The 26,992-nt window shown below is 37.4% G+C and overlaps 1 protein-coding gene across 1 annotated transcript in view; it reads right to left on the bottom strand.

Moving 5' to 3' along the window:
* Positions 1–26,992, bottom strand: part of LOC127444132 (zeta-sarcoglycan-like) — a 473,893-nt gene that overhangs the window by 64,977 nt on the left and 381,924 nt on the right. The window contains exons 5-6 of the mRNA XM_051703346.1: positions 21,654–21,776; positions 17,717–17,789 (exon numbers count right to left, since the gene is read on the bottom strand). Of these exons, the coding sequence (XP_051559306.1) occupies positions 17,717–17,789; positions 21,654–21,776 (196 nt within the window). The remainder of the gene's footprint in view (positions 1–17,716; positions 17,790–21,653; positions 21,777–26,992) is intronic.

The raw sequence follows: 26,992 nt of genomic DNA, 5'->3' as shown, positions 1-26,992 counted from the left end.
CAAGAACAAGTCAACTGCCCAACGATAGGGACGGGCTAGCCCAGCCGAGGCCTCTTTCCCTCTCTTTTCTCCCCAAAAAGAGTGGAATTTGTTAACGGACTGGGAGCCATAAGTATCTGCGTCGGGGGGTGTACCTCCCAAGGGGAAGACACCGTGGAGACCACACCCCGCCCAAAAAGAGGGGGGGGGGATTTTGAGTGGAATATGTCACATGGTCTTACCGAGTCTTGTCGGAAGTATGTCATGTGGTGAGTTCCCATGGTAGGTCCTACCTGAAGGGGGAGGAGTTTCTACAGAGCATGGCAACTGGGGGCAGAGGGGCCTCTGTCCAAGGAAGATGCAGTTTACCGACAGGGAAACGATTTTGCGGAAGATATCACATGGGGTCACCTTCAGGGAACCAGCACATGTGGAGCACCAACCTTGGTACAGGGTCTCATTAGCGAACGTACTGGGCCGGCAGCGAGTTTCTCCACAAATTCAACTGCGAGAGGGCTAAGGAGGAAAGTCATCCAGGGATCACAGTCTGTGAACACGACTGGGAGTCAAGAGCGCACATCTTCACCTCAAGGGAGGGAAAGGCGCTATGCGCAAGCGGTACACCGCAACCAGGAATAACACACAAACGGAAAGGCATCTTTAAAAAGACGTTCTGTGTGTGCCGCTCTTTTAGAATATACTCTTTTTGTTGTTCTGCCGAAGCGCCCAGGGGCGTTCTCTGCACTCCACGGGTGCAGAGGGGGAGAAGCCGCTGAAATGCACCGTAGAATCCAGCAGATGAGGTGAATGAACTCACGGATGAATTCAGCTTCAATGAATAGAACCGCTTGGCTCCGAAGAGAAAATCTGAATGAATGGTTGCATACCAGCTCCTTTTATACCCGTATGTCCCGGGGAGTGGCATGCAAATTCCACTCTGCAATAATCATTGGCCTTTTTTCAAAAAAGCAGTGGTGTCTGGGGCTCGCAAGAGTGACCCCTAGTGTCACTTCATCGACACAACGTCAAGTGAGTGACAGATAGGGAACGACTGATTGCCATTGTTATCACTCATTGTTCAAACACCCTTGAACTGGTGATTCTGTACTGAGTATAATTTTTAATCTGAAACCAGGCTTCGAATTCCGCTATGGCTATAATAAACACCAAACAAGCCTCCCACATCACACAAAAAAAAAAAAAAAAAAAAAAAAAATGATGAAATGAATATCTCTTGTGTTGGTGCAAAAGTTGTTTTCTGTGACAAGAAAGTGATATGGCGATTTTGAGAAATGTATTTCTTTCTTAGGTGTGTACTTTAGATGAATGTGAACTCGAAGAGTGAAATTCTTAGACTCTCTCATGAGCTCTGAGGCAGCTAGATCAATTTTCATCTTATTATATTTCACATTAGCTGGCAGAGTTAACTGATTGCTAATGGCACAACTTTGTGCATTCTCACCTTAATACCCACAAAGCCGGTAGGCTATTAAGAAGCGTGACCGAACCTTAAAGTAGAGCAGACGGAGGTGGATAACAACTGTGAAGCTATTACTGTGTGCTTAAACTTAGTCTATGGCCTTAAAGGGTTAGTTAACCCAAAAATGAAAATTCTGTCATCATTCACTCACTCTGTATGATTTTTTTTATTCTTTTTTTATTTTATTTTTTTGCTTCTGTGTAAGCACATTTTACCCAAACTCTCATTTTGATACACATCGGATGTTTCACTTTTACTTTCCTATTGTTTTGATGATTTTCATTGTCCCATTGTGTTGATGATGCTCATTATCCCATTGTCATTATGATTCTCATTAAAGTAACGGTTTTTTTTTTTAGTTTTGTTTTTTTTACAGTTAAAAAAGATAGTGCTTTGCAATGGCTTTTTCTTTAAAATAAGTGAAAATGAAAGGCAGTACCAAAGAAGTACTACTTTGATGTATAAATACTTAAATAACTAAATAATGTATAATTTGTTTTATTATTTTTTTTTTTTTATTTTATTTATTTTTTTTTCACATTGTGGTAATAAGAAAACCATAATGATCATTTTCTTTTTTTTTTTTTTTTTTTTTTTTTTGCATTGCGGCAATGAGAATTATGGGGACAAATGTGTGTAACTGTCATGAAAATAATGCTATAATGACAAAATGGCCCTAAAGATGGGTATCATTTTCCATATGCAAAGATAATTTTTTATTTGTTTCTTTTAATTTTGGAGTAAAATAGGACCAGGACATTTTCTAGACAGGTTTCGTGAGAATCCACAAATGGTGACTGAGGCTAACATTCTGCCTAACATCTCCTTTTGTGTTCCACAAAAGACAGAAAGTCATATGGGTTGGAGCAACAGGATTGTGAGTGAATGATGACAGAATCATAATTTTTGGGTGAACAATAATATTCTCTAAACAAGGTCTTAGGTCCAACACCAACTGAGCTGACAGTGGCAACACAAAGGTCTGAAAAAGAAAATAATGTGAGGCGGATGAGAGTAAGAAATGGAGGAAAATGGCCATCTCAAATTGTGGTAATGTTTCTTTGTCAGAGATTTGCTTTTTAATTAATGAGAGCCTAAGGCAAGTTCAAACCTCAGTGATGAGAGGGGAGCACTGAACTAAACAAATGAAAGCAAATGGCCAGAAGCATGCCAAGAAGCATAAAAGATGGAAAGTCTGTAGACGTTGATTGGAATTGCGGTTAGTTTTGCAGGAATGTAGAGCCAAGTTTTAATACCTGGCAATCAAAACATTTTACAGTTGTCTTTCTCTCTGATGTGGATGCTGTTATCCATAAAAATATGAATCAATATGAAACTGCCCCACACTAATTATGATTTACAGTTTAGTGATGAAATGTCACTAATCCCATTATTTAAACAATTACAGCACACAGAGCAAACAATCAGGCACACAGAGTTAATAAAATAATTAATCTTTTTTTAAAGGATCTTTAAAGTACAGCTCTACTATTTCAGCTCATTTATAAGCCATTTGTGAAATATTCATTGGACCACCGGAGTATCCCGTTATCCCTGGTAATTTTGAAATGACCTTTTTTAACGCTTTCCAAACAAGATACAGTGCATCCGGAAAGTATTCACCGCGCTTCACTTTTTCCACATTTTGTTATGTTACAGCCTTATTCCAAAATGGATTAAATTCATTATTTTCCTCAAAATTCTACAAACAATACCCCATAATGACAACGTGAAAGAAGTTTGTTTGAAATCTTTGCAAATTTATTAAAAATTAAAAAAAAAATAAAATCACATGTGTATAAGTATTCACAGCCTTTGCCATGAAATTCAAAATTGAGCTCAGGTGCATCCTGTTTCCACTGATCATCCATGAGATGTTTCTACAACTTGATTGGAGTCCACCTGTGGTAAATTCAGTTGATTGGACATGATTTGGAAAGGCACACACCTGTCTATATAAGGTCGCACAGTTAACAGTGCATGTCAGAGCACAAACCAAGCCATGAAGTCCAAGGAATTGTCTGTAGATCTCTGAGACAGGATTGTATTGAGGCACAGATCTGGGGAAGGGTACAGAAAAAATTTCTGCAGCATTGAAGGTCCCAATGAGCACAGTGGCCTCCATCATCCGTAAATGGAAGAAGTTTGGAACCACCAGGACTCTTCCTAGAGCTGGCCGCCTGGCCAAACTGAGCGATTGGGGGAGAAGGGCCTTAGTCAGGGAGGTGACCAAGAACCTGATGGTCACTCTGATAGAGCTCCAGCATTTCTCTGTGGAGAGAGGAGAATCTTCCAGAAGAACAACCATCTCTGCAGCACTCCACCAATCAGGCCTGTATGGTAGGGTGGCCAGACGGAAGCCACTCCTCAGTAAAAGGCACATGACAGCCTGCCTGGAGTTTGCCAAAAGGCACCTGAAGGACTCTCAGACCATAAGAAATAAAGATTGAACTCTTTGGCCTGAATGGTAAGCATCATGTCTGGAGGAAACCAGGCACCGCTCATCACCTGGCCAATACCATCCCTACAGTGAAGCATGGTGGTGGCAGCATCATGCTGCTGGGATTTTTTTTTTTTTCAGCGGTAGGAACTGAGAGACTAGTCAGGATCGAGGGAAAGATGAATGCAGCAATGTACAGAGACATCCTTGATGAAAACCTGCTCCAGAGCGCTCTGGACCTCAGACTGGGGCGAAGGTTCATCTTCCAATAGGACAACAACCCTAAGCACACAGCCAAAATAACAAAGGAGTGGCTCCGGGACAACTCTGTGAATGTCCTTGAGTGGCCCAGCCAGAGCCCAGACTTGAACCCGATTGAACATCTCTGGAGAGATCTGAAAATGATTGTGCACCGACGCTCCCCTTCCAACCTGATGGAGCTTGAGAGGTCCTGCAAAGAAGAATGGGAGAAACTGCCCAAAAATATGAGTGCCAAGCTTGTAGCATCATACTCAAAAAGACTTGAGGCTGTAATTGGTGCCAAAGGTGCTGCAACAAAGTACTGAGCAAAGGCTGTGAATACTTATGTGATTTTTCTTTTTTTTCGTTTTTTTTATTTTTTTTTAATAAATTTACAAAGATTTCAAACAAGCTTCTTTCACGTTGTCATTATGGGGTATTGTTTGTAGAATTTTGAGGAAAATAATGAATTTAATCCATTTTGGAATAAGGCTGTAACATAACAAAATGTGGAAAAAGTGATGCGCTGTGAATACATTCCGGATGCACTGTATTCCTACAAACAACTTTGAACTTACCATTAAAGGGGTCATGATACACCCTTTTTTATTATTTTAAAATGCCCCTTAAGGTTAAAAAGTAAATTTGTAAAGTTAAAAAAAAAATAAATAAAACTGTCATGTATTTGTAAAACATAATCATTGTACACCCTTATTCTGACCATCTGTCAGAAACACTCAGTTTTGGTGCTGCTTCTCTTAAGACTTGACAGTAAACGCCTACTGTTATGCTTGACTCTCTGCTCTTGACTGATGTGTTGTTGTGGAGGCAGTCATATGCAAATTTATACCACAATGTGGAGGAAGTAGAGAACAAGTCATTTTGGCAGCTTGGTTTCAAGAAATGCTCTTTTTGCAGTGAGGAGAAAGTTTTGAGTTCTGAAACTTACTGTATTAATAGTACAGTGCCCTCTAACATTTTAAAAAGATCAAGGGAAATTTTATGACCCCTTTATGGGCCATTAAAGGAGAGAAAATGCTGGATATTTATTTAGCATCATATCATACGTAATCAGCTGTTTCATAAGCATAATTAATTCCTGAAAACATGTTTGTGAAGTCAAGCCACTTAAGTCATTAAGAAGGTAATGATAAATTACCATTACATTATGATAAACAATTGCATTAAGCACAGGTAACAAATAGATTTGTCCTGAAGATAAGAATACTACCAAACCAGGCATCTCTATTGATTTCATTATTTGACACATTAAGAACAGTGTGGATGTAGTATAATTTGTTATTTGTAAACAAATCACATGCCAGAATTTTTATTAATCATTGACACAGATCACTATTTCAGTCCTTTTTTACTATAAATCTTCACTTTCACTTTCAGAATGTTATAGTGAAAGTGTATATGTATAGTACAAAAATGACTTAAATATTGATCTGTTACTCGCCCACACCTAGTATATCGCTTCTGAAGACATACATTTAACTACTGGAGTCATATGGATTACTTTTATGCTGTATTTATGTGATTTTGGGGGCTTGAAAGGACTAGTCACCATTCACTTGTATTGTATGGACCTACAGAGCTGAGATATTCTTCTAAAAAAACCTTTGTTTGTGTTCAGCAGAAGAAATAAAGTCATACACATCTGGGATGGCATAAGGGTGAGTTAATGATGAAAGAATTTATTTTTGGGTGAACTATCCCTTTAAGTCTTCAAGGTGATCTGACCAACTCATGCTAAGGAACCAGTGAGAAGGTATTTCAACAGAACGCAATTGAACTCTGTCTATGAGACCACATCATAAGACATTACCCTTTAATAGACTCTATTAAGTCATTACATGTTCCATTTACTTTAACTGCATAATTCTGACTAGCCGAGGGTCAGAGACACTGAGACAGAAGGAGAGAGAGTCGGAAATGAGACAAACACAGGACAAACATTTGTTTACAAAAGTTTCACACACCAAGGACAACAGAGAGCTAGCTCATAACTCATTAAGTAGGCTCATTTCAGTTGGCTGTTAAGCATGGCAATAATGAACACACTTCAAGAAAACAATAATTAGGAGAAAGTGAACTTGATTTATATGTTTCCTTTTTCGATTTACAAATTAATGAGGGCGAGAGCAGAGTGAAACATGCAAAGCGTGTAATAAGGTATTAATCCCCACAAAGTGGTGAGGGAATGTTTATACAGACAGGTCAGCCAAGGATGCAGGCTTCTATCCGAGGACAACCATCTAAAACTTATATTAATTGTGAAACTTGAGGAGGAGGAGGTAGTCATGATGAGGATACTCATTCTCTGCAGAAAATTGCCCATATGCTCTGGATCTCAAAAATACTTAGATGACAGAACTGAGAACTGGAAAAAAAAAAAAAAAAATCTTCAAAATAGATTTATTAGTCTAACTTCCAAACTACTAAATATGATTTACTTATGTAAACCTTCATTACATCATGGACGGATACAAACTCAGATTAAGGCTGTTTTCAGACCTGTAGCTCATTTGATTTGTTTCAAAAACAGGGGCTGAAATTGTTACTATGTTGCATTCTCTTCTTTGTTTGTTTGGTTTCCATCCAAGGATTTTTTGCAAAAAAAGTGTCGACATAATATTTTTTCGTTTAACTCTAGCGCATAAACTCTAAGTCGATACTTCAAATGTCACGAAAAACTGGTTTGGAAACACTTTGTCGAGAAATTTGGCATTAATGCAAAAATATAGTGTCACGTGACAGAATTTGCCCCAATCGTTAGCATGTGTTAATCATGATGACAGTATACATTCTTGAAAGCTAATTTATTGTACATGATTATGGATTGATCTTAACAGCATATAGGGCCTAGATCCGATGCTGCAAACATGACATTTCCAGGAGTGCCAGCACAAATATCTCGTATCATGCACATTGACAAGTGCATGGAGAACAAATGAATGGCCACTGTTTGAGATTAATTTAATCATGGTAGACATCCGTTTATTTATTAAAGTTGCTTTTACACACCATTCAAAATAATAGACGGCAGTCACGGAATTAGCCCACAATACAAAAAATATATAATTTCTATGCGCAAAGATGTTTTAAATTAAGAATAAATACACAATACTAGGAGAAAAGCATAAGTGTGCTTTTTTGGAACACTAACATTCTATTAAATTATTGTTTAGCTTACTTTTGAAAAAATGCCGGCAAAATTCCCTGTATTAAATTAAATAAATTACCAAATGAAAAATAAATAAATAAATAAATATTTAGACCTATATCTTTGTCTACCTATACCTATGTCTTTTCTTTACACAAATTTAAATGAGCCTTTCCCTGTTCTGTAGACACAAAAAAAAGTCTGATGAATGACTATTCAAGACTATAAACTATCAGAACTATTTGTCCAATGCTGTGATCACTTTCAGAAAATGAGCTTTGGAACATTTTAAAATGTTTAAATAGTTTAAATCTAACCCTCTTTACCTTGGATCGCATTTGCTGAGCTTCTTCAGAAAATGTAAATTGCATTATGACACTAAAATAAATTTTAGATGATAGTCTAAAGTTGCTGGAGAAATATGCGGGACATAATGCAGTTGTGATGGCAATGCTTTAGACTAGATGATTGTTCAAAATAGCATATTGAATATCAGGAATGTACCATATATGCAAACCCTGATATTACACCGCATCAATTTTTCTTTAATAGTTGTGCACACGGCATATAGAGACATTGATGGATGGTCCTTATATTAAGACCAAAAGTTTCCTCCGCTACTTGGTGCAGGTTGCCAGCTTGAACAGGGCCATGATGATTTGCTTTTGGGTCGGAACCGGTGGCAACCTGTGATAGGCGCAACATCAGGACCAATATTACAGTCCTATCAGAAGGGCAACTGCTCCCTTCTGATTGCAATTCCTCCTCTTCTGATTGCTTTTATTTGTGAAATTAAAATGACAGTAAGCTGTCTAATTTCAATTAATTGTCTCAATACTCTCCCCATTTTACCAAAACTTCAGAGGAAAAAAATAGGGACCTCTGGGAGGCGAATTAGTGATAAACACACATTTTTGTATGGAAACGGCTTAAGGGCAGATTTCTTTTGTGATAAACCAAAACTTATGCGACTGTTTTTTTTATTTTTATTATTATTTTATTTTTTTTATTTTTTTAAGGCATGACATCAGCACGCACACCATTTTTATCGATAAAAGGCCATTTGAATGGAAACGGGCAGAAGAGGGCAAATGTCTTTTTTTTTTTTTTTTTTTTTTTTTTTTACGCATTTTCACTTTGCCAATGACAAAATAGCACAAAAGGTGGATGGAAACTATGCTATTTTAAAACTAACCAAAATTGTGTTAATAAAGGTTACATGTAAACTGTGTACGCTGTTCCGGGATTTAGCTCTTTCATCGATATACCGGTTAATATCAAAAACTTATACATCTTTCAGCCAGTACAAATATTCAAGTATTGTTTATGTCACAGTTATGCAAAACTTTGTTGTGTGGTACAGAATGTGCATTCCAGTCAGAGGTTGCGCACAAATAAACATACATGTGTACACATTACACAACATGTAAGCAACACTTCAATATGTATAAATGCAATTGCACTGGATTTCAAAATATCTAGCCAAATGGCATCTGCAAACAAATGATGCTAGACCTTTTTCTCAAAACAGTTTAGGGAATTGGGTAATTGACATATAATATATTTGGGACGTTGACATTTCCTGCGGTGTGGTATGCCATATTCCATCTGAAAATATTTTTAACTGAGAGACTACATGGAATATGCTAAATGTAATGCATTGAACAGTTCATTTGTCACACTGCAAGAGCATTTAAAATGAAATAGTGAGGGCAAAAAGTTCTTAAATATGGTGACTAGTTATAGGACCTAAGACGTACACTTTACCTTTTACATTCATATATAATTTAACCAAAAATTTCAATGCTGATTAAAAAGTCCATCGACATGTTATGCGTGAATAAGGCTTGGGATCGATGCCCTTTTCATGCATCGATAATCAGAAGATTTTCCTGATGATTATCGATATATATCAGGATTTCTTTCAGAAAAAATTGGGTTGCTCGATGCATAATAGCCTTTATAGCCTGCGTTCTAAAATTCGTAACAATTATTGTCTAGAAAGGTACGCACACACCACCAATGTTCAGCATCAAAATTCTGCAGTGCCACAGAGCGCACTTGTATAGTTTATTAATTCTAGCCATTGCTGGATGATATATTGCGTATATATACATATCTTCCAAATACCCTACATAATGTATTTTCAGTTACAAGTATGTCGTTTTGTGATTTGACAGCTTGAATGAAAGACCTATGCAAGGCTACATACAGTACAGAGAAACGTCGCCATTTCTAATCGTTCAGTTTGCGCAGTTAGACCAGTTTCATACACTAACCTGCAAACTCATCAACGTCACTGTTCATTCTTGAAGAAATACAAAAACCTTTGTAACTTTGGACTGCCATCACCTGTGCCACATCAGCTCGTTGTGTGTGTGTGTATGTGTGTGATCATGACCATGGCTGGCTTCAGTAAATGGTAAAATCACCCTCTTGTGGTCTCCCAACGCAATTACGCCAGACTGTTAAACAGAGGCCAACTGAGTGAAATGGAAAGTACGTAAATTAGGCTTCTAATTTAAATGTGGGCTAATTTTAATATATTGATGCCTCAAAAATATGTAGATAAAATGACATGCCGATCAATAATCGATACGTCAATATTTATGACATCCCTAGTGTGAACTCTTAACCAACAGTTTTAGTTAATTTTGTGACATTATGCACCAATAGAGGGCATGTAGTGTGTGTGTTTTTGTGTGATGCCTTCACCATCACAATCACTAATTAACAGTAAACATAATGTTTTAATGTCAAACTTAACTTAAAACAAACATAAACAAACACAGACACACATGCAATGTGGCCATGTCTGTCTCTCTCTCTCTCTCTCTCTCTCTCTCTCTCAAACTGGCGCCTCCGGCTCCCCTTTATCTTGCTCTCCTGCTGATCAGCTGATTCAGCGCCGGCCGTACTCCATCATGGCCTGGCCACGCCCTGCTCATCACACTCCTCCCCTGCCCGATTCAGGCCGGGGCGCCACCGGTCTGACTAACTGCCCGTCAGCCGGTGGTCCACCCCACCTACTGTGAACCTGGGGAAGAGATGAGGGGAGGCATGGGGAGAGGAAAAGGGCGAGCGGAGACACCGAGAGAGAGGAGAGAGAGAAAAGAACTTGCTCATCGGCTCCCGGATGCGCTGTCACCCGGTCCTCAACCGCTCCCCCTCGCTCTGGCGGACACCAGCTCTCTCCTTCCCCTGCAGATGGCAGTGAGTCCTTTGGCCCCTGGTGGACGGCAGCAGTTCCTCCGGCTCTCACCGGCTGGCAGCGACCCATCCATCCCCAGGCAGAAGGCTGCGGCTGCTCCCCTGGCAGATGGCAGCGGTGAGGACTCCACGACAGCGCATCACTCCTCCCTCCCAGGTTTCAGCACCACTGTAACAGTTCAAGGATGGGCAAGGAGGAGACGGGAACCAGCTGAACAATAAACATAAAGTTTTAATATCAAACTTAACTTAAAACATCTCTCTCTCCCTTGAACTGGTGCCTCTGGCTCGTCTTTATCCCCCTCTCTGCTGATTAGCCCGATTCAGGGCCGGCCACGTGTCCTCATGGCCCGGCCACGCCCTCTTCCTCGTTACACTCCTCCCCCGCCCAATTCAGGCCGGGGCGCCACCAACTCCCTCCCCCCATCTCTGGAGGAGAGACACTGCCCTTCCAGCCATTCTGTCAACCGGTGGTCCACCCCGCCTCCTGTGAACCTGGGGGAGAGATGAGGGAAGACATGGGGAGAGGGAAAGGGTGAGCAGAGACACAGAGAGGGAGAGAGAGAGACGCATGCGGCCGTGCTGTATATGTGTCCGTTCATTTATGTTTTGTTGTTTTAAGTTAATTTATATCATTAAACATTATGTTGACTGTTCAGCTGGTTCCCGCCTCCTCCTTGCCCATCTTTATACTGTTACAGTGATGCTGAAGCACAGGAGGGAGAAGAGATGTGCTGTCATGGAGTCCTTGCCACTGCCATCCGCCAGTGGAGCAGCGGTGGCCATCTGCCTGGGGATGGAGGGGTTGCTGCCGGCCACCAAAAGCCAGAGGAACTGCTGCTGTCTGCCAAAGAAAGGGAGGAGTGGTTCCGTCCACCAGGGGCCAGAGGACTCGCTGCCATCTGCCGGGCTGTTGTCCACCAGAGGGCGGAGGAGCGGCTGAGGACCGGGTGACAACGTGTCCAGGAAACAGCAAACAAGTTTTTTTTTTCTCACTCTCCTCTCTCTCTGTCACTCCGCCTCACACTTTCCCTCTCCCTTTTACCTCCCCTCATCTCTCCCAGGGCTCCAGAAAGGCAAGGGAGACCTGCAGGCAGGCATGGCCGGAAGGGCATTGCCCCCCACTCCAGGAAGGGAGGGGAGTGCGTCATGCTGGGGGTTTCCCCAGCCTGAGTTGGGCGATGGAGGAGTGTGACCAGGAGAAGGGCAGGGATGGGACATGAGGACACATAGCCACCCCCAAATCGGGCTAATCAGCCAGGAGGGGGATAAAGACGAGCCAGAGGTGCCAGTTCGAGAGAGAGAGAGAGATACGCACGTGGCTGCGCTGCGTTTATATTTTATGTTGTTTTAAGTTCATTTATATCATTAAACCTTTATGTTGACTGTTCAGCCGGTTCCTGCCTCCTCCTTGCCCATCCTTGAACTGTTACAAGCCTACTATAGGCTGTTCAGCAAAATTTAAAAAATAAAACAATTGAGGCAAAACATGATTTATTAAATGGCAAAAATGTTAAAAGTAACATACAAAATTTCCAAAAATGTTTTGGAAACAAATATTTTAATTAATAAATTGTAAAAATAATGACATTTAAAACACCTGACAACCTGTCATGATAAAAATGTGACAGTATATCCAAATTGACATTCATGAAAATTACCTTTGCCCTAAGAACACATTTAAACTTTTCAGTAAACATATGTGGCCCCTGAAATAATGTTTTGTTTGGTTTTATTATGTTCACTTAAGAGGGTTTTGAAAAAAAGTTGTTTAAAAAAAAAAAAAATAAAAATAAATATATATATATATATATATATATATATATATATACACTGTGTAATAACTGCACATAATGTAATATGTATTACATTATAGATGTAATAAAATGTTCATTATGTAATAATTTTCTCAAAACATAAAATCTTGAGCTTGTAAAGTAATAATATTTTTTGCATAATGTAATAGGTGTTAATGTGAGAATTATGAGAAATGTATTAAATTATAAACACACTGTAGCAACTTATAATATAATCACAGTTCATAATGTAATAGCAGCACATAATGTATAAGTGAAACAATGTTTACAATATAATAATTTTCTTTTGCAATAATTATTTGTATTTATTTATTTTTATGGATTATTACATTAAAATAAATGTAGGCTTATTAGGCTACATCGTGAACTCAAACATTTTCATCAAAATGTTAAAAATTTTGTAATTATGACCTGCTGCATCATTTTGAGTCGCTTTGACCCAGAAACACATTTTAAGTTTTATGCACTAAATGAAAAAAAAATACGTTTCCGCTTTCTAATTATGTAGTTATTATGTTTCTAATCATTGTTGAGATATAATTATTTAAATGGCTGTCATAAAAAGAATGCATATATATATATATATATATATATATATATATATATATATATATATATATATATATATGCATTTATAATTTTTGCGATATGCTTCTCTATAGAGAAGCTTTTTATTTTTTCTAACTAAAAAATATTTTTTGCAAACTAACAAACTAAGGACATTACTGGCTAAATCTTCTTGAGGTAAAGTTAGATGACAAGTTCTTTATAAGCTGTTATACTGATGTCTTCCCACGGCTGAAACAGCATGGGCGCATACACGATAGACGATGCGTGAATGTAAGTTGTACTGTACTTTCAACATGCCCTCAGATGTACATTCATGTTTTGTTTCGTGTTATAACTTGTATTAAAGTGAAGAAAATTATCTGTTCACTCTAGGGTGGCCAGATGTCCTGTTTTGTTTCCCAACTTATTCTGAAAAAAATCGTGTTTTGTCCCCTATTTCCCCTCTCCTAAAATGTCTCTATCGCCTAAGCAGCTTTCTCAGTCACGTGAGTGTGATAGTTCGTGGGCAATGGAGGAATCAGGAGACAGCGATCAGTCAATGTGAGTATTTTTATTACTCTTTCAGCGTCACACAAAATGTAAACCAAAAGGGCTCTTGGTGGCCAAAATACACACAAACGAGTCATTGGGGCTTCACACTGTAAAGGCACATACAGCCAACTTTCTCTGTGGCCTTTCTCTCCCACTCTGATGCTCTGGCGTGCCTTATCAGGTCTCCCTCCTCTACCAATATAATGAGAGACAGGTGTTAGAGTAATTACAACTCAGGTGACGAGCCTTACCGCTCACCCTCTCCCACACGCTGTGTCTCGTTTCAAAGGCTGTGTGCTAGGTAGGACATGTCCTTTGAAGGCTGCAGTATACAGAGCGTCCTCCTTTAAACAAATCTCATTTAAACGAGACGGCCTTCGTAAGACAAACAGAAACGGAACGTAACATGGTTGCTATGACAGCACGCCACTCTTTAACAAGCGCGAGAGTGAGAAGGTAACAAAGTCCCTTTAGAAGGGAATGTATGAGGTACATTTTAGGAGAGTTATAATGATGTAAAGAGAAAAGAAAATGTATTTTACAGGTGTACTTTTAGTCTAATACTTTATTTTAATTATATATTAATATAATTATACATATTATATACTCTGCACCCATCTACTGAGGTACTTCAACTTGGGAATTAACATTACTTGCGTTTGAACATCATATTTACAGGCAAATTGGCATTATTTTTTTTAGACATTTCCATTGAAGCAAAGAATTGTGGGTTGTGAGTGCCCACAAAGGATACACCTCATGCATCCTCCGAATACCCGTGAAAGAAGGTCACATTTGAAGGCTGCATTCGAAGTATCCTACTCGCTTTTCTGAAATGAGACAGCCTAGATGACATATGCGGCCAACAAATGTGACCTCCGGAGGACGCAGCCTTCCAAACGAGACATATGACAACGCCCCCCATGCTACAGTGAGTATTCTAATCAAAGGTAACCAAGGATACGGCTTGTAAAACCAATAAAATCACACCGTGTTATTTGAAGTACATGATTGGATTAAACTATCCAATCACAATCTCCTATTAACAGATATCCAATTAGTGAACTGATTGAAGAGTCAGTTTGAAAGAGCACACAGATTAAATTGTGGCTGGAAAAATGTCAAGGAAGCGTGCATGTACATTGATTGAGGATCTTCAAAAGGAGTTTACATTTCTAAAAAAAATAAGTCACAGACAGAGCCTAGTAAAGTGAGGTGTGAGATTTATAGAGCTCGCTTTTCCATCGCCCATGGAGGCCGCACCGACATCGCGCAGCATGTTCATGCAAAAAAGCATGTGGATGCTGCTAAAATTAAGTGTGCCACACTAAGTGTGTGATTTTATTTCTTTTTTTATTTCTTTTTTTTTTTTTTTTGTGAAGCAAAGTTCCAAATCTGACAAGGTGCACACAAGTGAATTACTTTTTGCTTATCATTCTGTTGTGCACGGCCATAGCTTTGCACATTCATGACCTGAGAAAAGTCTTGCAGGCCAGCCTGGAGGAATCATTCATACCCTCTGACATTAAAAAGCAGTTGGATGCCCTGGTTGAAGCTGATGACATGCGAGCGGATGATTTCTTTTGTGCAGTGAGAAACTTTTATTCAGCATTGGTGGATTACCTCCAAAATTGGAGCCACTCATTGGAGAACACAGAAAAACTTGAGTGGGCCCTACTGAGAGACATCCCAGAGTGGAAAGACATTCAGAGCAGCCTCGAACACTTCTACTCCAGAATCCCCACTCTCAGTTTGGTTGAGGAAACCACGCTCTATGATGAGTGGGATTATGCAAAAAACATTGTCACTCATCGCATCACTGAGTGGAACATGAACAAGACGGCCGTGTCTGAGAGATGAACAGATATTTTTCGTGAGCTGGAGAGCAAGACCATAAACTTTGGAGTCTTAGCCAAGGTCGCGGAGTTTGTTTTATGCCTGCCTGGGACATCTGCATCTGTGGAGCGTGTGTTCTCATTAATGAACGCAGCATGGACACTGGATAAATCTCGACTCGAGTGTAAGAGTCATGAAGGCAATGCTTTTCATATGCCTTAATTTTGGACTGGACTGCTCTGCATTTTACGATAAACTCTTGAAAGACAAACGCACACTGAGAAAAATTGCTGCCAGCGAAAAGTACAAGGTGACAACAGTTACAGATGCACCCTCTACTTTGCATTGATCTGCGCCTAGGTAAGGATACATCAATTTCATTTTTGCTGGAAGGGGGCTGTCCCGTTTCCCACAAGCAGGAATCTGGTCACCCTAGTTCACTCGCCCTAGTTCACTCGCGCTCTGTGCTGCCATTTAAACTGAGGCAGATACTGCGATCTGTCACACACCGCATTAAAGAATAAGAACATTAATTCTTTGGACTTTGTGATAAAATTGACAGTTTGAATGCTGAGACTTATTTTAATCGAATAGATGCATCCTAAATTTGTGGATTTACTTGTTTTTGATTGGTGGCTGTTTAAACTGTCCAAGTGTTATTTATTTATTTATTTTATTGCTATATATTTGTTTTTTTTTTTTTTAAGTTTGGCTTTTGCAATGAGAAGTTGTGCTACTCTCTAACAACTCTTGGAAATTTGTGCTGAAATCCAATATATATACCGTATATAAATATTGATATGGTGGGTTATTTTTTTTACAATGTAGGCTTTACTTTGTACACGTTGTAATAATCGCACACTATTTTTCATTGATCAATATGTATACCTTTTCGTTGTAAAATTGAAAAGCATTTAATATCCTTTTTTAACTGAAGACTACAAGTTTCTTTGGCTTATATATATATATATATATATATATATATATATATATATATATATATATATATATATATATATATATTAGAAGTAATGTACAGTAATAGTAATAATAATAATAATAATAATAAATGCATGAACATTTCAATCTGGAGCATTTTGTGGGTAGTTTAAGACTAGATTTCAAATTTAAAAATGTACTGTTAAGGAATACCAATGTTTTATTTTTTTTAATGCCTTAAAAAGGATACTATTGTTTTGTTTTGGAAATTATTACAATATGACAAAATTATAACATTTTAATTGAAATATTTTTGATGAGTCCTTAATATTATACATTTATCATAATGTAAAAAACTTTATTACAATATGAGCTCAAGATTTATTGTTTTGAGAAAATTATTACATTATGAACATTTTATAACATTAATAATGTTATATTTATTACATTATGTGTTGTTATTACATTATGACTTGCTACACACTGCTAGAGAAAACACATTTGTGCAGTTGGCCTTTCGACTGGAAATCTTATTGATACTGAGATATAGCCCCTGTGACAACTTCCCCGTTTTGCAACTAGCCCCGATCTCCTGTATATTTTATTATATTTATTTATTCATTTATTTTTGTGAAATGTTTTGCTTAACAAGTGTGGAACTGCTTTCTCTCTTTTAAATAAATTCCACTCTGTTTGATATTTTGTTATCTGATGCAGTGGCAATCATACATTTTAAAATGTGACTTAAGTGTCCAAATACCTTTTGGGTCCACTGCAACTATGAGTACCATCAAAAAAGGAGTAAGATCTGACAACTTTGGACTCACACATTTAAACTTTAATATTGCTTGCCATTAAGATAAGAGATGGTTCTGAAAAGGGTCAACACTCCTGCTGAAAGATAAAAGTCACATATGTGATGTCACTCTCCCTCCATTATGTCGAAAGTAGATATGATCCTGGTGCATTCACATTAAGTGAATGATTGGACAGCACCCAGCAGTGCTCTATCAAACCACACTGAACTGTAAAAGCTCTCGATTCCCTTAGTAACCTGCCAACTTACACAGACAGTGACTTCATCCATCAAGCCACTACATAATTTCCTGTAGTGATAGTGTATATGTTGGAGAGGTTGGGAGAGTGGGAAGCTTTGAGATGTGTTAGTGACCTACTGGACATCCAATCAGATATTGACAAATGCAGTCAGGAGAGATTAGATCAACCTGATTAACCGATCCACCGGTGATGGATTGGGGAGTGTCAGAGAGGTTGTGTCCTCTATCTCAGGACCGAGTGTGAATGGGACAGTTTGTCATTGAATATTGAGGTTATAAAGCTTCTATGGACAATTAAGAATTGGATATTCATTAAGGTTCATGTTTTATGACTTCATACAGTACTTTCTCTATCCTTGTCTTTTTATGTTCACTTAATTTCCTTCATTCATTCTCTCTCTCTGTGTAAATCACACAATGAATGATAATGTGAAAGCCATGTCTTACTTTAGGTCTTGGAATGGTTCGGCTCGAACATGTGGCGTCTCCACTGAATGACTAAACACAACTCCTTCATTGCCTAGAGAGATAAAGATACAAACAGAGAGAGAGAGAGAGAGAGAGAGAGAGAGAGAGAGAGAGAGAGTGAAGAGTCATACTACTAAATTAGAACACAGGAACAGTAATTAATCTGTGGGGTAAAACTACGACCGGTACCAAACCAGCATAAACCAGCATAAGCCATCCTAGACCAGCATGGGAATTGGTGAATATCTGAAGCCAGCTGACCACATGATAAAATAGACCAAGATGCAGACGTTATTGACAATCTACGTCTTCTTCCTGAGACAGAAAAACAAAAGTGCCCGAGGAGCTGCTTCCGACAATATCTCTAGCACTTTCATCACACAAATGTTAGAATAGTGTTTATGGTTCTAGGTTTCTATGTTCCATAGCCCCGACTACACTTTGTAATAACATCTGGGATGTTCTTGGATGAGGCGTTCGCAATGGAACAACGCTAGATACAGGCTTTTGGGGGGAATTAAATAACAGGTATATTGGGTGATTTGTTCATCATATTCATTTTCATTTAGAAGCAGCGGAATTTAAATTGCAACCACTTTTTCAATAACAAAGCACATGAACACGAATCACGCAATATCTGTTTTTGATCTCGTAGGTGGCTGATCCACTAAGAAAAGTGAGAACTGTCTGACTTGACAGCACTAATTTCACTCCTCCCCTGACTGCAGCCAGCTACTCTCATCTACTTTCAAGGTGAGGAGTTTGGCATCTCAAATAATCCTATTCTTATAAAGGTACATCATGTTTTAATTTGCTGTTTATAAATTTTCTCTTACACAAACCATTCTGTTTACTGCTCAATCATGTCAGTTTTGGTCCATCTTCTCCTCAAAAACAGTTATATTAAGGTACTCACATGACACCAGATTTAGTTGTTTGTGTATACTCGTAAATAGGTGCACCAGTGGTGTATTCGGGGCCATACGCAAGTATACGCCATGTGCTTACTTTTTTCCAAAGACTATTTAGCAGAGACGGGCCACTTCTATTAAAATGAATGGGAGAAATTGGAATGCCCAACGGTCAATGGATCTAGAAAGGAAGTCCTGCCTTACAGGTAAAAGAGCCAGTTACCTTTTATATATAGATGTCGCCTGCACATCAACTCGAGAACGCATATGAGCATTAGATATACAAGATATACATATTTTTTTGCGTAATCTGAGGTAAAGAAGCACAACTTATGATACCAGAGTTGACCAACCTTTTTGGATATTTCGGTCTTTCCCCATTCAAGTAGATAGGAGCTGCACTTTCATGACTGAAAATAGCTTCCCGGGAGCATTCCAAATATGGCCGCCAGTGGACTGACTTACTAGAAAGACTTTTGTTTTTCCCAGTGCCGTTTGCGTATAATGACTTTTAAGGATCAGTATTTTCGTATACCCTCGGTATACTTACTTGTTTTGCTGATTCAGAAGTCCATAATCTACTGTAGTGTTAGCTTCCTTTTAACTGTATTTTTATATACTATAACTGTAATAAAAGGAAAATAAATGTCAGCAACCATCCTGTATAATATGGAATCACCCCGTATTTAAATGAAACATTGCTTTTCATATGAAATCCATACGGGACGCTGCTTGCACCGTATTTTAGCGTTATGCACCCAAACTGCTGAGAATGTTTCACAAATTAAGAGAAATGGACCTGAAACATGAGTTGTGTAAGATATCGGCTGTTGCTTTACAGGGACGCCACACTTGACAGAAGTGGCTGGGGAAAGCTTTGTGTTTTCTGTCAGAAGCAGGAGAATTTTGTCAAAAATATAGCATTCAAATGCTTGTTAACAGTTTCCCACCATCGTGATTTTAAAACACTACTAAATGCACCTTTTCATGACATGGCATTACATTTTATTGCATATGTCAGTGCTCATTCTGGAAGAGCAAGAGACTCAACTAAATGACAGTGAAAAAAACTGCAGCACTTTTAATACAAAAGAACAGAACAGTACAGGTTTAGTTAAAACACTTAATGTGATTTTCTTACATTTCCCTAGTTAAACACTATTTACTGCCAAAAAAACGACACTAATCCAAGGAGAAATACACTATTTTCATGTTAAGTCTTTTCTCTCCCTTCCTGTTCATTGTATTAAAGCATTTTTCATTTTAAGTGTAGTAGGGGGTGTTCACACTGAATACGTTTTTGCATCCGTCGGTGCTGTTTTTCAAAGTAAACAAGCAAGATGGATGTCAACCTGCAGTGACACACTGTTATAAAGTGATGTGGTCATGAAATCAGAGACCATTTCTTCAACAAAATCCAATCCCAATTGGTCACAGGAGGCGTATTTGAGATGTTAATGTTGTGTTAATACTAGGTATAAATGGCAATCTGTCTCAGCTGACCACTTCTGATCGCATCATCTAAAACAAATGGTTATTCCAGGTGTAAATGGGGCTCTTGTGAAAGCAAAGTCACTGCACTTTCCTTAAGCATCAGAAAAGTTACACCACACACATAAACACACATAGAGTCCATGGTGGAATTTATAAACCAGGTCTGTTCTTTACCAAATCCTTTTATCCACTGACAGGTAGCCTGTTATAGCTTCTATACTAATAAGGTAACAAAAATTTAGACACTGTACCTCATACTCAGCAGTATGAATCACAAAATTATAAATTAAAAGTACTGTGGAATTGTACTTTAGTGATTTTCCCCACATTTGTACTTTTTGAACTTTTGAAATATTCCCCATTTCGAGAATATAATTTTCCAGAAAATGTGCCTGTTAAGTGAAGTTAAGTCTCATAAGACTTTCGTTCTTTTTTATTTGTTCTGTCTGTCCTTGTTTCTTTAATTCCCCTAGTTTTTTCCACAATAATGTTTGTAAAAGATTCAAGCAGCTGATGTAATTTGGGTCAGTGAAATAACAAATAATTGCTCAAAATTTATCACTTTATGCTCTCTCTACTTGGATTCTGCCCTCCAGATGGTCTCTCTTCCTTTATCTCTCTCTCTACAGATTATCTTTGTCTCCCCAGGGCAGTCCTTTTTCCTGACACGTTCGTAGCCTTTTAGTCTCACCTATAAAGAACCACTGTATTTCATATATGCAAGATATGTCTATCTCTCTTGTTCCTTCTCTCTCTGTCTCTACCGATATATTTTTGTGAAAAGAGTTAATGGGCAGATCTGCTCAATTACTGAGCATGTGCCCTCTCTGTCCCTGACCTCTAGCTATTCCACTTGACCTCCCAGCATGCTTTGTTTTAGACAGACAGAGCAAATGTGAACTCTATTTGAAATCATCTATTTGCATCTCAGTGTAAGGTTCCTAGTACATTACGTGCCTCCCAAACATATTTAGTACCTTAGAAGTTAAGGCTGTACAAAAGGCGTAACACTGAATACTTCTACTTTATAAAATGTTAATTATGTTTGATGTTTATTAAACACATAAACCACAGTGAATACACTTCTCTCGTAGCACTCATGAAGACACACTGGACATCGAGATTTTTACTAAAAAATAACTTTTTAGGTTGAAATTCCAGGTTGTTCCTCAACAAAACCTCTCGTTTGTCTTCAGAAGACTTGGAATATGGCACACAAATGCATGGACTACATTTATAATACTGTTGGGACCCTTTTTAAGCTATAAAGTGAAGCACTATCCACTGCCATTATTGAAAAGATGGAAGGGGATCGTTGTTAAAACATCTTCTTTTGTGTTTTGCATAAGGGTTTGGAACAACAATGAGGGGGGTGAATGATGACAGAATTTACATTTTGTGGTGAACTATATCTTTAAGGGTTTGAATGCTTTTTTCAAGCACTGTATATGACCTTTATGTGCATGCACATGTATGGAAATGTGGGATGAATGCATGTGCTCTAGTGTTACCTGTGACCCTCAATTTATCTGTGCCAATACTGATCTCCTCTTCATCAGCGGAAAAGAGAACTCTCTCTCCATCACTACTCCTCACCTCGAACCGCTGACACTGGGCCTCCACCATCTCTGCACCTACAGAGAGAGAGAGAAAGAATAAATAAGGCATTGAGACACAAGATTATATTATTACATAAGCCAGATTCAAATAGCAATGGTCCTCTTGAAATGAGCACTTAAAAAAAAAAAAAAAAAGGCAATATAATTATCCATGTTGTTAAAGACAACACAGTGTCACATTCTTTGTACCATGTGGTCAATTAACAAATAAATGCATACAAGTGCTACACCAGGAACCATGATTGCAACCATTCTATACAATCAGCAATCTGAAAAAAAACTATTCTCTTAAAAATTGAAAAGTCATGAAAATCGTATGGGGGCCAATATGTTTTGTCCATTAAATATTATTTGCAAAGAGGACAAAAATCATTTGAGATCCATTTCATGTGTCCTGTCTTAATTTGTCATTATCTGTTCTGAAATTTAAAGTCAGAACATGTGAAAAAGGGTTTAGAATTCTGGACAGTCCTATGGGAAAACCACCTAATATGCACAAATAGGCATGTGAAGCAAAGTTGACTGTACAATAGGACTCACAATAAGACTCAGTAAGACTGTATGTGAAAAGAACTCACTGGAATAGTTCTTACACTGCAATACATAAATGTTTTAAAAAAAAGCTATATACTGTGTATGTGTGTGTGTGTGTGTGTGTGTGTGTGTGTATGTATATATATATATATATATATATATATATATATATATATATATATATATATATATAACCCTCAAAAATATTTATGAAGCAGAAAAAAAAAAAAAAATACTAATACAGAGAGCTGATGTGAATGAAACTGATCTTGGCTTTATTCACCTAGAGCAACTCTGCCCCAAAACTACATGCACTGTCACTGCAATCTCAGCTCCTTTTAATCCACTGCCCCAAACAAACAAACACACACACACACACACACACACACTACAATGGCTTCACTGACCATATTATTAATCACAGATATCATATCTTTCACGACTTGATTGGAGAGCAAATTCTGTTTGTTTGCATGCATATATGAGGGATAACGTAAACTACTCTTTTATCCTTAAGCCCACTCTCCTTTCCTCTGCCACATTTTCTTTCTAACCCTCTTAATGCATACATTTCCTTTCCTCTCAGTGTTTTCTCTATAAACAAAATCCACCTTTTCTTAAAGCCACCTATGGCAAAGATAGTAGCACATGAATGTAGTCCACAACAATGAATCAGTTTAGCCTGTTCATTTTAGGATATATTTTAGGATATGTCTTATATTTATTATTATTTTATTTTGTTACGTTATGTATGGATTTTCATGCTTTTATTGGATAGTTTATTGGACAGTGACACAGTCCATGTTCAAACGTCCATCCTCCAGTCCATCCACTAGTAACTTAATTACATTTTTCAGTAGTGTGGCAGTAGCTCAGTTATTTTCACATTGTCGACAGCATTTGTAACCAAAATAATCAAACTCACTAACATAAACTGTTCTCTGTCTTATACACTGTATGTAGTGCTGTTGAATCTCAATAATAAAAAAATAATCTGTTCTTTCATGTAAATGAACCATCCAAATAAATGATTTACTTATTTAGCGTTGGGACTCCCATTCATTGTAATTAGTCGGTTCATTTGGACGGTTCATGCAAAAACAAGTTCTCTAATCCTCATGAGTCCCTGCACAGCTTACAGGGACTTTCCCAGAAGTCAGGCTTCTTTTTTGAACCAAGTATTTGATTAATTACTGCTTTTAATTAGTATACAGTATTTCAACTAGTTGAGTTACATAAAACAGGGGGTGTTCTAGTTGTGCTGGTTTGTATGTAGTGTAAATGTATATATTAAATTTAATGTTGTCACCCTAATTGTTTAATGTAATTAAATAAAATCATCTGATTGTTATATATTTAAAATATACTGTCTTCTTTAAATAGCTTAAATGTAGCTAATTCTTTTTAGTAGCTTAACTAACTACTTTTTTCAACATGATGGTAGTTTAAATACTTTAAGTTATGAGTAGCTTGCAGTTTGAGAGACTGCTGTTTCAAAGTAACCCATGGCTCCTGTTGCAAGCAGGTGCACTATTACTGTGACACGAATCCAGCAAAAAATCCTTTTGATCCTTCTTTTTATGATGCGATTTGAGGTTGCTTCTTCACACTGATACCAGTTTTTGCAGTTTTAATGATTTAAATATTTGGGTATTGAAAGAAGCAGATCCCCAGATTTGCATGAATGAGTTCTTTTAACCAGCAGGAAGTCACGTTTCATGCTGGGCTGCTGGAGGTTTCAAACATATTTTTTGCAGACCTAAAGCAACCAATGTACAACACATCCTAAGATCTTTAAGTTACTTAGTTCAATAAAATGTAGCTTGTGAAATGCTGAGGTTCAGTGGAGGATGATTTTAAATGTAAATATAGCTACAAGTAGCAATTACGGGGCCAAGCACATCATTGGCAAACAGTTTAATTGAATTTAGAATTCCAGTAATGATTTTAATCAGAGTGGTGAAAAAAGACATTAGTTTAATGACTTGTAGTGTAATACAATTGCCTATAACTTTTGACCAATAGGTGGAGCTGTTACCAAATTGATATGGTATTGTCAGGGGTTGGTCGCAATGTAACATATAAAGCTTTGTGTCAAAACGCCAAAGCGTTAATGGGATACAGCCTCAGATCCTTATTGGCATCTTGCCATACAGTTGGTTTATGCGTTACATGAAAACGGTTTGGTCTATCAGAAAGCTCAGCTTTTTGTCATGAGTGTCCCTAGATGATACAATGCAATTATTATTTTTTTTATTTTATTTTATTTGGCTACTCGGATGTAAGGCCAAGGAGGAGTTTGAAAAAGTAGGTTTTCAATTAAATTCAAAATGGCAGACAGGAAACGGTTGATCCGATATATGGGAAAGGTTTGGTCTATCATCACAAATTTCATAACTTTTTGTCATTAGTATCTCTAGATGATACATGCAAAATTTCAAGCAAATTAGACATATGGTCTAGAAGGAGTTCGAAAAGGTAAGTTTCATGGCAAATCCAAAACAGAGGAAAATCTAGTGGGTGGCGCTTAAAAATGATGCAACAAACGGTCAAGGAGGATTTTCAAACGGTAACTTTCTCTGAAAATCCAAAATGACAGAAAGTCTAGTGGGTAAAGTCCCAGTTGCATCATGTTTAAGCTCCGCCCACTAGATTTTCAGCCATTTTGGATTTTCTGAGGAACCTACCTTTTCAAACTCCTCCTAGACCGTATGTCACATTGTTTTGAAGCTCCGTCCACTAGATTTTCTGCCATTTCAGATTTTCTCAGAAACTTACCTTTGATGCCAATGAATCAAAGAGAAAAATAATTTTGTTTCTAGGACTTATGGTTCAAAAGTTATAAGCTGAAACATAAGTGAAACTTTGAGGGTAGTCTCCCTTACAAAAATCGAGAGTTCATGGCAAATTTGCGTAAACTTTCCACCAATTCACCACTAATAATTTTCACATGCAAATGAGCTCAACTTGCGGCAAATTGTTCATTGTTGCCAAAGGTTTGCCGGAGGTTCACCACTTCCGGTGAAAAGCTTCAAACTTCGTGCAAACATTTGCAGCAAATCAAAAGCTTATTTGCATATGAAAATAATGCGCTGAAAATTTGCGGAAAGTTTGTGGCTAGTTTAGATTTTTTTGTTAGACCACCCATATCAGTGTGCCAAATTTCAGCATTTTCCCACAAACTGCCATATGGGCTGCCACAGAATGCAAGAGCAAATGCAGAATAATAAGAAAACTAACAGAGACAATACTTAGCACATTCGGTGCTTGGCCCCTAAAAAGGAGCTATTCACTATTTCAATGCTTATTTTTTTTCTCTTCTAATTATGAAAATGTGGTTTCATCTTTTGATAAAAAAAAATAAATAAATAAAATAATAAATTAAAAAAAAAAAGATAAATGAAATAAAATTTAAAGAGATAAAAGGAAAAGTTGAATCTAAATTAATTATGATGGATAGTGATTAAAGACGTCCATTAGAAAAAAAAAAAAAAAAAAAACAAGGCTAATTTTGATTATGCTGATGAGACCAAGAGGAGAGAATGCTAATAAAGTGTTAATTTCTACATGTATTCTTTCCTTCTTTGTTTCTTTCCTGCTTTTCCTTCATTTGTATTTCCTTCCCTTAAAAAAATAAAATAAAAATATTCTTACAGTGTTGTAATAATTTCAAGAAAAAACACCCTTGGCAAAATCCCTGTAATGCAAAATATTTGATTGTTCAATAAACAGTTCATTGTTTTAAAATATAGAATTTAGAATATAATTAGAATTAAGGGGAATCTGGGGTTGATTGGCACATGTTTGGGTTGGTTTTCATTCTTTGGTGAATATTCATGGTGGACCAAACATTATGATAAGAGACTTACGACCTCATGATCAGAGACTATAATGATGCGTTTCCACCTTATTTAACAGTGTAAATCTAGCTAACATTTAAATATATATTTTTTTATTTATATTAATTTAGTATTATATAATTTCGTATACATTTATAACATTATTCTTTGTGTTATATTATCCATGAATCAATAAAATAAAATAAAATAAAAAAGCCACCACAGATGTGATAGGGTTTCAAATACAGCTGCTGAGGGAGTGACAGTATATTTGGAAACTTTTTCTCTTCTGACTATCTCAAACTATCTATCTATCATATTTTTTTTTAATTTTTTTTTTTTATTATTATTATTATTTTTTTGCTGTTGGAGCAAATGGTAATGGAAAAATTATATTTGCTTTGATCTCCCATTTACCACTTTAGAAGCTTACTCCGCCACTATTCCAAACCTACGCTCTTAAATATTTTCCCATCAAAAAACAGTAAAGAACTGGCAGCAGGGTTGCCAGCATGTTACTGTAAAATTAACGGTGTCTTGCTGTTGCTGAAATTAACAGCTATATACTGTTTTTACAGCTACAGTATTCAACTGTAATTTAGCAGCATATAGCTGTCAAATTACATACTATCTACTGTTGCTGAAATTTACAGCTATGTTCCCAGCATGCACTGCGGCATGAAGAAATTACTTTGATTTTTTAATATGTACTAGTTTATTTTGATGTTGTTTTTGTTGTAGTCTAAGTTACTTGGATTTTAATGTTCAGCTCTTACTTATTTACATAAAAGTATGTTTGTTAATTGTCACCACTGTTGCGTTTTGTATGCCGAGAGTTAATATCTGTGTGTCTTGATA

The sequence above is a fragment of the Myxocyprinus asiaticus genome, chromosome 7 (assembly GCF_019703515.2).
Source record: "Myxocyprinus asiaticus isolate MX2 ecotype Aquarium Trade chromosome 7, UBuf_Myxa_2, whole genome shotgun sequence".
Lineage (NCBI taxonomy): Eukaryota > Metazoa > Chordata > Actinopteri > Cypriniformes > Catostomidae > Myxocyprinus > Myxocyprinus asiaticus.
The sequence above is the reverse complement of the archived record's forward strand: the minus strand, read 5'-3'. Positions and strand labels throughout refer to the sequence as shown.